This window comes from Clarias gariepinus, chromosome 14, assembly GCF_024256425.1.
Source record: "Clarias gariepinus isolate MV-2021 ecotype Netherlands chromosome 14, CGAR_prim_01v2, whole genome shotgun sequence".
Lineage (NCBI taxonomy): Eukaryota > Metazoa > Chordata > Actinopteri > Siluriformes > Clariidae > Clarias > Clarias gariepinus.
The window spans coordinates 19,984,455-19,997,808 of NC_071113.1; the positions used below are offsets into that span (position 1 = coordinate 19,984,455).

The 13,354-nt window shown below is 34.8% G+C and overlaps 1 protein-coding gene across 1 annotated transcript in view; it reads right to left on the reverse strand.

Moving 5' to 3' along the window:
• Nucleotides 1-3,453: 3,453 nt before the first annotated feature.
• The window catches only part of LOC128541304 (cadherin-18), a 130,739-nt gene continuing 120,838 nt past the window's right edge, over nucleotides 3,454-13,354 (reverse strand). Inside the window, exons 11-12 of the mRNA XM_053511656.1 lie at nucleotides 9,676-9,927; nucleotides 3,454-4,322 (exon numbers count right to left, since the gene is read on the reverse strand). Of these exons, the coding sequence (XP_053367631.1) occupies nucleotides 3,841-4,322; nucleotides 9,676-9,927 (734 nt within the window). The 3' untranslated portion in view covers nucleotides 3,454-3,840. The remainder of the gene's footprint in view (nucleotides 4,323-9,675; nucleotides 9,928-13,354) is intronic.

The following is a 13,354-nucleotide window of genomic DNA, read 5'->3' on the forward strand; positions in this document are numbered from 1 at the left end:
GAAGAAATGGTAGAGAACTGGGGAGAGAGCGTATTCCAAGCAGACAGCTGTGTTTAATGAGTGATGTAAGTATGCAGGGCTTAACACTTTTTTTATTTTAATTCACCAGCCCTTTTCATTTTAATCCACCAGCCCTTATTTAAAGCAATGGTATGTGTATGTGGTATACATGACACTAGATACTGACACTGTTGTGTTAAACGCCTACCTTAGTAGCGGAATGCCACACACTGCTGGAAACAGGTACTAAGGTGGCTGAGTGCTGAATCTATGGGCTCTGTGTGACTTGATGCTCAGATGCTCTAAGCCCAAATGTTTAAATTGGGCAGTTTATCATGTTGTACTTAATGTGCATCAAGTTGAAAAAATTCTCACACATGACACTTGTGGTGCTTTCTCTTTGTCACTTGCTGCTGTCACTTAGCTCGTGGCCTGTTAGTGTGACAGCAGGTTTTGCAAGTTCTAAACAAAATAACACAGCATTCATTTCCTTCATACACATCTTTCTTACTCTCTCAGCATGCCATAAATGGACATGGTGCTGCCCATAAACTGCACGGATTCAGTGTACACCTTGTAACACTCCATAAAGGAGCACTCCATAAAAAGAACAACCCCCATTTGAGGTTTTCAACAGTATTTGAAAAGTAATTACTCTTTGGTTCCTGTGAGCGCTCTGAGGCAAAGTCTCTTATAGCCAAGCACAGCATCAGGCATTAATGATTCTCTGTGTGACTAATTGCACAGCAATCAGTGTGCTAGTCATGTGTGAAAAATGCCCCTTGTTTAAACCGAGAGCAGCACATTTCTCCCAATGGGTATGAGCCATACTGTAGGCTTGATATACACAGACGCACACACTCAGAGCTTTGAGAACAGGATGTGCAGTTGATTATATGTTGAGTGCTGGTGTGTGTATCATGTTTTTTTTTATTGCCTTTTATGTCAAATCCATTACCCTTCACTTTAACAAGACATTTAATTACACAACATGTAATACATATTATGTGTGTCTATATCAATTAGTGGTAGCAGACTTGTTGAACCCATGGCTCAAAATATAGTATAGATAGACATAGTACCATTACCCATTGGACATGTACTGTATGTAATAATATGGGCCAAGAAAATCCACATAGAGTGGGGCTGAGATTGAGTGAGTGATAAATTATGGGGAAATGTGTAGGATACATAAATTATAAACAAGTAATCAAGTCCTTAGTACAATGATTGTAAAATATTTAAGGAATTTATCTCAGCCTTTGCAATGTCATCTACTGTAGGCACAGATTAACACTTGCATTGATTTAATGTCATATTTGTCTAAATTTACACACTTGTTTTCGATTCCTTCATCTCCAAAATTTAAATACTGAACTGAATATCAAACTCTTATGTAAATACTTGTTAAAGGTTTACAGATTAATATGAAAACCATTCTTAAACCAGGCTCGTACATGAGTGCCAATTTATGCATATAAAGTAAAAATACTTTAAATTTTGCAGTATGTTTAGCATTCTATTTAGAAATAATGTTCACCATGGACTGTTCCAGCACTAGTAAGCATCCTTCACTTAATTATGAAACTTAACATTTAAATAGACTTGAGCGTGAACACTAAAATATTCACCGTCTCTCATTTGTCTTTTCATGGTCTGAAAAAGAGAATAGTGTCCTACCAGGATAAAATAAGGAAAAGAAACGATGTGTAATAATAAACACATACAAAGTGCTAATGGAAATATGGGTCATTATAAGGTTTCTGAGCGTTTCATCAATTAAGGCTGTTGTTAGAGGCTTTGAAGGTATACATTATATGAAAAATGGAGGTTGCTCTCATGCATTATTTGTTTATCTAGTGGGATTTCTAGGCACCATATAATAGCCGAATACCAGAATTTGCTCTGAAAATTATGCACTTTGTATTATAAAACTTAAAAGATGAAAAATACAAGTTATCTTGCATCTATGCAACAGTTAATCCACGAATCACTACAATGGTGGCCAAACATATTAAGACAACATATGCCATGTATTACAGTCCTCTCTGTGCACAAAACATGTAATGTCACTAATTAGTTCTAGATGTAAAGTTGTGCTAATTAGAATCATCTGGTTCAGATAATAAATGAAACAAATAATGGCAGGACATTTTACTTTCTGAAGCTGGGGCATTCTGAGGCTGAGGCATAAAAATGGTCAAACTAAGGCATTCTAAATGAAACCTATGTGCAGGCATCTTTTAGACCTATGCCAATCTGGATCCAGTAGGTATTGCAGAGTAAAGGACTAAATACCTTATTGTTGTAAAGCAATTTCATTGCATTTATTATAAAATAGATAAGGTTTATTTTTTTTCTTCAGTTAGTCCAAAATGCAGCCGCCAGGGTTTTCACTAGATCCAGAAAATATATAACCCCAATGTTATCATTTTCATATTTAGCTCCAAAGCTTTGGAATAGCCTTCCAGACAGTGTTCGGGGCTCAGACACAGTTTCCCAGTTTAAAAGTAGACTCAAGACGCATCTTTTTAATCTCGCATACGCGTAATTCATCCCATAACTTCATACTTCAGTACATCTATCCTGAATGGCAACTACGCTAATTCTCTCTATCTGTTCTCTACTTTTCTACCCATCCCGAGGCATCTGGAGATTGTACCAGCTTCAGTAGACAAAGGCCAATCTGCGAGGATCCTGAGGCATCCAGAAAAGGACCAGCTCCTGCTGGATTCTGCCTTATTATGGTTAAAGCTATACATCCTGCTCCTGTGCTCCCAGTGATCCAGACCCCATCTGCCCTCGCACCTGCTGACTCATCCCTATGCTGAACTGGACTTCATGTTAATTTAAATAATTTCTGTTATATTGTTCTTTCAGCTGCTTAACACACATGGTGTTATGTCATCTCTATCTGTTATCACCCAAATGAGGATGGGTTCCCTGTCTGGTTCCTCTTAAGGTTTCTTCCTATTGCCATCTCAGGGAGTTTTTCCTTGCCACTTTCCTTTTCACTGTCGCCATCACCCTTGGCTTGCTCATCAGAGAAATTTTATTCATTTATCTCATTATTATCTAGACACATTTTTCTCACACATACACAATTTATTATTATTTTTTTTATGAATTTCTTTCATTTTTGTGAAGCTGCTTTGAGACAATGACCATTGTTAAAATCGCTATATAAATAAAATAAAATTGAATTGAATTATTGTCCATAAGGTTTGTTTTGGCCATAAACCTTTTGGAAATAAGGTTACCTCTATGCAGAACTGTGATGTAATATACTACTGTTTTAAGATGTGTAATCCTAAAAATGTTTTAGGTTTTAAGAAATATAAACAAAAATAGAGGACAATAAATAAAATATTACAAAAATAGAGGTCAGCAATAATCCTTTAAATAGTTTTCCCCAGTAGAACTCTAAAATGCAAATAACTTTTAGACAGAAAATAATGAATTACACTTTTTTTATCACATATATCAATGTGCCCACATTTTAGCACTTTATTTAGCAATAAAAAATACTTATTCAACTTATTGTTTTTCTTTGACATTTTCATCCACATTGATCTATCCCATTGTTATAAAAAAAAATGCTGGTCAGTCTATCTTTTTAGCATGGCAAAGTCTAAAAAATTTTTACCTTACTGGCCAAACAATGACATCCATGGCAGCAAACAAGGACTTTATGTATTTTATTTGTGTTTGTTTGTTTGCATGTGTGTCTGTGTTTAATGTTCTTTTAGGGTTTTTTTTAACAACCTGAAAAGATCAGGCTTATTTGAATTTGGTTAATGTTCCATTTTAAGCCTCCTCCCGTGAGAGTTCAGCTAGTTTTTAAAATTCTGGACCCCACTCATCCAATATGTTGTAATCCTCTTCAGAATTGATTCCAGCTGAGCCTATGGAACTGATGGAACCTGCTGGTGACCCTTGACCTTCATATGCATAAGTTTGTAGCGAATCATACGGAGGTACAGCAGTATCCTGGTCTGCCTCTGCTAGTCTCTGTTTGATGAAATCATGGACATCTGTAACATCATCTGTCTCAAGTGATGTGGGACTGTGATGATTACAGTTATAACGGCAGGATATTCTTGTTGATCTAGGATAACCCCCCTCGGGCCGAACATCTCGTCGGAACTTAAGCTCTTCAGCAGCTTCAGGATTGCGCAGAGCAATTATGTCGAAAGCTTCAGTGTCCTCCTCACCTCCACCTTCATCATCATAGGTGACCACGTTTTCCCGAACATCTTCCTCTGATATAATCAGTGGCTCTTTTTTGCTTCGCCTCAAAGTGATGAAAAGAATTACAACTGCTGAAAGGACAAACAGAAATATTACTGATCACTCTTCATTGTAATACACTTACAAAAAAGTTATTCCTCGTACTGAATTTATATTACAAGAAGTAAATAACTTGCCAAGCTGGAAAGCTGCTGCATATTAAATTAGCAAGTTAACATTCAAACATCACCTCAACAAAACATACACATCATTGAGCTAATGGAGTAAAGATCAATCTATGTAAATAATTGTTCTTTGGTAATGCATTTGGGTGCATTACCAAACAGCAATGCAGATCTGGTACATTAGCTGCATTTAGCATAGAGGAAAATACTGCCCAAACTGACTGTACTCTTTTGGTAGAAGAAGAATATTATAGCTGGTTTCTCATATTAAATACTTAGCCTAAGGACTGTAAATTATGCATAAATATCACAAAATTATGATAAAAATATAAAAATATGAATATCACTTTACATGCATATACAGTACCTTACCACATAAATGTAAAGATTATTGTTTTATTTATTCTTTTCATTGTGAGGGCTTAAAAAGACTTTCGTTTATAAAGTTAAACTGGAGTGCTACTTGGAGAAGAACAGCAAAATGCATTTTGTGCCATATATCAGGCTGCTTTTTTTTATTGTACCTTATTGTCATGCAAAGTATTTTTAAGAAGAAACTAGCTTGTTTTGAAACAACAGGCTACAGGATATATTTATCCAAAACGGTTGCCGAGATGTGAATGCTTGAACTTTCTAGTCTTTGAAAAGCTGACTCATCCATCCAGGAAAGAGCCACAGGGGGAATACACAAGTGATGGAAAGAGGAAGAGAATAAGGAGGATAATCAATCTCTGCCTCTGTTTTCAGGTCTTGTACATTTTAATAGCGATCAGTGGCCTGTGACAAGTCAAGCTTGTTCTCCTACTCTTTTGCTGCTCACAGGCTCTGCACCTTCTCCTTTCCTTTTTTTTTGGTCCTTCTCACATTTCTAGCCTTTATCTGTTGTCCAAGTCTCTACTCATGCTTTATTCATTTCTCCTACTTAGCTGACTAACTTTAAACACTGACAATAACTATTTTTGTGACATTCATTCTGTGGCTTTCTTGTTGAATAACTCTTGCTCTCTATCTATGCTTGTGTGTCCACTTTGTATACAGTACAACTCAATCTCATTGATGCCCATCTCAAGCTTTATTTCTATCCATGAATTAAGTTGCATAATTTGTGCTTTGCAGTATAAATTATTAATTATTAAGTCCTCATTTTAATAATCACTGCAATAAAAAAAGAAGCAAAAATCCACAGACTATTTACATTCACATGCACTTAACTTAATAGTTTTTTTGTTTAGTCTAGCTATTAAAATTCACATGCTGCCCTGGTTCTGGTTGCCTGCTGCTCCTCTGACTCACTCTTTGTGTGTGTGTGTGTGCGTGTGTGTGTGTGTGTGTGTGTATGCCCTAGTCTAGACGCTTGGAATATGTGTAACCTTCATGCTTGACTGTTCAGGGACATTAACTGAGCTTTTCTAAACAAGCCACCCAGCCCCTTCACACACACACACACACACACACTGCTCTGAAACCAGCACTTCACAGGATTATTAATGTTGGACATTAGCCTCAAATGCTAATATCTGCCCTCTTTTTGCTAGTACGATGTTTCGCAATGTTGTTTTCTGAAAGTGCTTTAATTGGACCTGTTTGGCTTATAATGAAATTATCTATCCCACATTTTCTCTACTCTGGAACACATGACCATATTGGATATTAATAAGTTCATGTGGACGGCAGAGGGTAAATATTTAAAGTACAGTTTAAGGCATAAGGTTTACTGCTTTGCACCCAGTCAAAACAATGATGTCGATTTCTAAGTCTATGCTATATAAAACATGACAAGTGCATTTACTGCATCTAATTGTGCATTTACTTTAACTAATTTAGACTTAATCTAAAGTTCTAGGTCTTTTGACAATATTAGCTGAGTATATATGGTGATTGTGAAAAAGGATCATTTATTAGTGTTACCAACTTTCTGAAAGTCTTATCAAAATAGTCATTCATTATAAAAAAACAGAAAAACAATGTGATTGTAGTTATAGCACACAGAGAAGCTACATTCATGTCACAAAGTGAAGGAAAGTCGTTAGTCATAGCCACTGTATGTCTGGAATCCTTTCATTTTCATAAACTGGATTTAAAAAAGAACAATACTTAGCAAAAGCCTTATTTGTAAAAGTAGAGTATTAATTTTTTTTATAAAAAAAACACCTGCTTGGTGTGTCAATGACTGAAAATGTGATCTTTTTATTGTACATATTTTACAGACAAAATGTGGAAGGAAAAAAAATCTGCTATTTTTTGGTAATTTTTATGGGCACCTGGGTGTATTGGTTGTAACGATTATTATTATTATTATTTTTTTGGCTACATTTTTATAAAATCACAGCATTCATTTCCATCATTTCATTACATTGTAAAATGTATGGCTGAGATCTTCTATAGATTATCACATATATCTATACTATTATAGAGATTTTCATTGATGTGACACCCTGGTAATTCAGGAAATTAAGTGAATTAATTTTATTGCCACATAATGTTGCTGAATCTTGACTTGACCAACTAAAACAATCCCAGATCAAAACACCCCAGATCACAACAGTGCCTCTAGAGCCAGTGGGTACTAGATATGATGGGTACCTCCTTTCATGCACTTCCCTTCTTACCCTGATGCACCAATCAGACCACATGACCTTTGACCATTGCTCCAAAGTCTTATTTTTATGCCCTCTTGCAAATTAAAGGAGCTTTTTTAAAATAAGTTTTAATTTAGTTTTCTTATGACCACACATTTGTTTGTGACAAGTCTGTCACATTGTAAATGCTCTTACTTTCACTATTAAACAAAGATGTGATTTCATGAGATCTCATGTTAATCACTTTTTTTCAAAGTCATTAAGGCTTGAATGGGCCTTTATTAGTTGTCTTCATTTTCTAGAATTAAACTTATCATTACTTTTAAAAAACATACATTTTACTGCTATAGGAATGACTATGCAAAAATGTAGAACTCACAAAATGTGCATATTATTATATATTATGTACTTAATATAAAATGTTTGCTGACAGAGTAGGTTTTTATCACATGTGTCACTTAATTTTTTTACAGCATAGTTAATGTGTGCATTCTTTTTCTTCTTCTACTTCTTCTTATTATTATTATGGTCACATGATAATATAATTTATCTTATAAATCTCTTCTATTTCTTTGCATATGTGACCCTTTTTAATTTTTTTTGCTCAGTCATGTGTCTATAGTATTCCTGACTCTATCCTGATATTTGTTAAAATATCATAATGCAAAGAATGGCTAAAAATGCTCTGGTGTTCAAGGGCCAGGTGATCTGACAAATAGTGCCATTTACATTAAAGAGTGTTTATTCCTTTTATCTGCTTATTATATATTTTTAATACTTCTTACTCACTCTTACTCTTCACATATGGGTGGACAGAAGGGAGGGTTAGTAGGATGGATTTCTGAAATTAATAAAAAATAAAAATCAAAATATTGTATTAAAGGTCATATGTTGTTGAATATAATATGTTGTAATAATATGTAAATAATGTTTGTAGTCAGTAATTTCTATCTACATGTTTATAATAAAGACTAAACCTATTTTTAATTATATATTTATGACTGAATCTTCAAAATTTTTGGCCAACTTAATTTGGCCTACAGTACATGTAGACTCTAAAACAGACATAATTTCCCACAATTTCTCCCACACATTTTATTTATTTATTTTATGTGGTAAAAATCACTTAGCTTCTTACAATATTATTAGCCATGTCCTAAGTTAACTATTTAGTGATTTAAAACATTATGTTAATTTTTACATTCCTTTTTTCCTTATTTCATTTTCTTTAAACGCCAAGGTAAAAAAAGAGACTTTAATGTTACGGCCTGTTAGTTAATATTATTGCATGAACAGTTTTGTAAACCAGTAGAATTACTATTGAGTGTTCAGTATTTATCAGTAGTTGCCAAAACATGTAACTTTAAAGACATCAGTTAATTATATTATTTAAATAAATACCAATATGTTTGTTTGTTTGTGAAAAGGTTATCTTGGAAATTATATTTTCTTTTTCTTTAACTGGGTTCTTTTCAGAAGCATGCCACCACGGAAACCTTTGAGGAGAACAAGAATCTCAACGAAGAAAATTTAGGATATAAAATGTTTTTTATTGTTTCTTCCTACTAAGCAACTCCAGGAGCTATAGACTTTGGACAAACTTGTTGGACATTTACCACAAGAGACGACTGATGTAGCTGGTGAGAGAGAATGTTTTTCAGGCAATGGCCTGTTCCTGTCCCTTTACATGCAGCAAGCAGCCAGAAAAGATCCCCATCAAAATTCTGATGAAAATATTGTCACACTGCTGTGGTATTCTTCTCAGGTTGTGTGACATTTTGTATCATTATCATTTAGTGACTTGATTTGCCAGATTTTCCCGGAGTCTGTCATATTGTGTAAAATGTAAATTTATTACACAATATAATAGTATATTGTATTTTGCACATTTCATTTTATTTAATTTATGTATTTATTTTACATATGGGCTACATCTACAAATTAGTAAAGAAAAATTGTTGTAATAGTAAACTGTAATATTTTTAATATAGTATGGGCATTGAATAGTCTCACATGGTGCTTGTTTTAGCCCATCAGTGTATGCTGTAATTTAAGAATTTTTGATATGTTCAATAAAACTTTAATATTTCTCATTTGTGTTTCATGTTTATTTATTTTTAAAAACTTAACTAAAATTTTAAATATGGCTTATTTGCTTCTGATTTAAATGCGGTTCTGTTTCTTATATACATAACAGATTTTTCAAATGTTAAGTAAGACTCAGGTTGCACCTCTATTGTTTCTCTTAAGTCAACTTTATGAGAACTAGAAAAGACAAAGTCAAGCTTTTAATTAGAAAGCTAAATTTTCCACAAACACAGGATATTTCTTTACACATTGTTGATACAGAAAATAGAAGCTTCCCCTTGCTTAGGGTTAAAAGAATTTTGGCCGGTTGAAATAAATTAATCAGTGCAGTAATTAACAAATCAAAGGTTCTTATGTATTTACTTGTTCAATTCCCAACCAGGAATGCCTATGAACATCTAAGCATGATGCAAATCAGTGTAATGTGTTTTTAAGAGTCATTCTCAAATTAGACCTATTATGAGCAGGATGCACCACAGTGAGGCCGACAATTCAGAATTCAAATAAAATTATTCAAACAAAATTACCCCAATCAAAACCTTAAAAGGAGGTAGTGTGGTGATGGGTAGAGTGTAGAATGGATGTGGACTTACCCAGTAATATTAGCACACACAGCAGGATGGCAATAAGTGCTCCAGTGCTGAGGCCTGCAGAAGAAAGGAAATCCTCGCCCTGACAGATTTTGTACTGGCTACCATGCTGACACTGGCACACACGCAGGGTCAGTGTGCTGGTGCTGCTCAGTAAGGGCTCGCCTCCATCCCACACTACCACAGGCAGCTTATATATCTCCTGTGTCAACCTGTGGAAACGCCGCCGCCTTGCTACAATGCTAGCTGTGCTATCTGAGAGAGAGAGAGAGAGAGAGACAGAAACAGGATAAATGTGAAAAATGGTGATGTGAACAAAGAAAGAAAATATTCTAAACTTATGGCAGATTTGTGTGTGTAATGCAGAGAGGTTGATAAATATGTAGTTACTGTACTAACAAAAAAAAAGATGTGAAAAAAGGGAGGATGATAAAAATTGGGAAAGGGGGACAAGAAAAAAGAGATTATAATAAATTAGTGTGTTTTGAGCACAGGCTATTCAGCTTGTCTGGTAGCACAGTACACTCTTCGTGCTAAGAAGACCATTCCAACAGATGGGTTTTTAATGGGGGAATTAAGGTGAGTTTCTGGCACTTAGAGCATCGAGCAGATGAGTCCTATCTAGTAACTGCAAGCACTGAGAGCAAGCCACTTGAACAGAACATCAACCTAACGAGTTTCCATATCTCTCCCCCTGACATTCTCTCTCTTTAACCACAACTATTCTTTTTATATTATATGTACTGTACTGCTAAAGTGTCGATAAAATAAATATAAATCAAAATAATGCAGTTACGTGATACTCATTTTTGCAATGAGAATATGTTCATTACAGGAGGAAATTTTGAGCTAAGACAGGCAGTGATAAATATATAATCAATGACTGCAGGAAATGATTATGGCAAATTACTACGGTATATGGAAAAGTTATATATATATATATACGTATATATATGAATATAAAGTTAAAAATACCCTTCTCATATGCATGTAGTTCAGAGGATGAGATCAGCATGTGGAGCACAAGCACACACATACAGATTTTGAAGGAGACAGATGTGATGATGTTGTCAAAACAGCAGTCCACCCGTGTTCAGGTAAGGCTTTCACATTTGATTCGCGTACACACAAATTGTTTCTCTCTTTCAAGTGGACTTGAGCGTGGTTCTTTTGCAAGGTACTGTGTCTATATACAGTACAGTATTTTTGTATTATGTAAATGTACCAAATATGGATATTAATATCAACATAATTGTCAAATGAACAATACTGAACTTTGGGGTCAAGCCTACTGGAATCTGTGCCCAAGACCATAGTGTGAAAGCACCCTTATGAAGTGCTCTTAAGATGCACTTCTTTTCATCTCTGACAGAATCAAGATTCTATCAAGGGTTCTTCAATAAGTCATGGATAGTTGAATGTGATAGGACACATTTTATTTTTATTGGATTATGTATCGCATTGCATGTAGCACCTCTAATGTTTGTCGCAAATAGACAGCTAGAGAACGCCTAAAGGTCATCCCAAGCAAATGAACAGTTACTCTAATTGTGATATATTTTTTTAAATTATCTAAATAATACTCCTGGTCCTGGAATACATCTACAGAATTTTTTTTTTTTGCTCTATACACATCTGATTCTAAAGTAGTTAGATGAATGCAGTTTGTCAGAGCAGGAAAAACAAAATTGTGCTACACATTGTACTTCAGGACCATGAAAATTTTCCTTGTTTGGATGATGCTTTCAGTCAAACCATCTTACAGCTGAACTGGGTTGACATGCTGCATCATACAGCATGTACTGTATCTCATGGCCGGGTGCCCTTAGCAGTTTCACTTCCCTAACCACTAGAAGAATTAATTGGACACTATATACCAACAATATCATGTAGGAGATGGTAAGGGAACTAAACAAAATGGTGAATATTAATGACCATTGCATTTTTGGAGCACAGCATGTGTTAAGTTTAAAATGAGGAAAGAATCACTTGAAGTGTCCACAAGGCTTTGATATGCTTATCGGCTGGCTTCGCTGCTTTCCAGCCTGAGGAGATAGATGCCCACATGACACACAGTAGTCTGAATGCTCTCTCTGGTTTATTAACAGTATAGACAGTGTGTTTGTCATAGTTAACATATTCCAGTCAGGTTTTGCAGAAAACAAAAATAATAAGTTGCAGAAATTTCCAAAGACAGATGAACCCAAAGTAATATCATTACATAAGGAATAAGAAAGCACAACAGGGATGACATATGACAGAAAACAAAGAGAGAGGCAAGAGATAGAGGCATAGGAAAGTTCACACAGTGCCAGAAAACCCAAACAGCATCATAAACCTGTAATTAACCTTCCCTGTTCTATGCTTTAAAATGTATACCTGCGAATGGTACAAGAAATGGACATATAAATTTTACGTACATTTCATGTCTTTTGAATTCAACAATCCTAAATCCTAGAGCTCATTACTTGTCATAAAAATTCATTTATCTTTATTAACCTGATCATCCTGCTTTTATGTTTTGAATAAGTTTTAAATTGTATGATTAACAGGCGAAATATCCTAAATTGTGTGCTAAAAAGTTCACAAGATTGTCTGACATTATTGCCTGCAACTTGTTTCTCACCTTATCAGAGCCCCTTTAAAACACATGCATAGGCATTTAGTATAATGGCACCATTCAATTGCTTTTTCTGTAATTGTAATGCTGATTGCTTAATAAACTCTGATAAAGCATGCAATCTATTCTTTACATTTTTCCTTGTTAGGAAACAAATATATAACAAATATTATTCAACTAAAGCATCAGTGATAACCATATAATATATTATTTTGTTCTTGTCCAGAAGAGATGGACATTGTCTAAAGTCTTTGATAACCTCCTAAATCACAAATAATCTGTGGCTAATTGCACTGGCACTAGCAAGTTAGAATTAAGGTATGGACATTGGTGTAGACATTATAAAATAAGGCAATGGAAATGTATTAGTGAGGAAGGAAAGGAGTGGCAAAAACAAATATGTTAAAACATATCCACAATAAATTTGACTTAGTATCCTAGGTGTATGTCTGTAATTAAGTCCAATGACATATTCAACATAATAGCATCTACCGATAAAGTCATAAAAAGCAGAAGGTGTCAAGGGCCTGTAAAATTACTACAGTGTTTCATAAATTAACACAGAATTGACAGTTTTGTAAGCAGAAACAATATAAGGCAGACAGGCAGGCACTAGGGATCATCAACACTGTCAGAAAACTTACAGTTGGATCGAGACAAGGGGGAAAAAAGAAAAACATGAAATAAAATGACGTTGGAAAGAAAATGTAGAAAAGGCTCAATGCACACTTACTAAGAAGCTGCCAAAAAATTACTTTCTTTAGCAACACATGGGCACAAATAGGAAAATTAGAAAATTGTCAAAATGAAATAGTAAAGTACAGGCAGATATTGTTTCTACGAAAGAAGAACTAGATTTCCAATTTTGGGATTAATTCTGAAGGCACAGTAACAGCAATCATAGAAAGCATAGTGTAGCGTTTTACCGCCTGAAAGGATGTTGGAGAGACAAGTAAGCTTAATTGCTGCCCAATGCAATGACTGGGAGTACTGAGCAACTAAGTCACACGAGAACCACATCCAATTCAGCCTTAGCATGAACCAAAGCACATTCAATAGGTC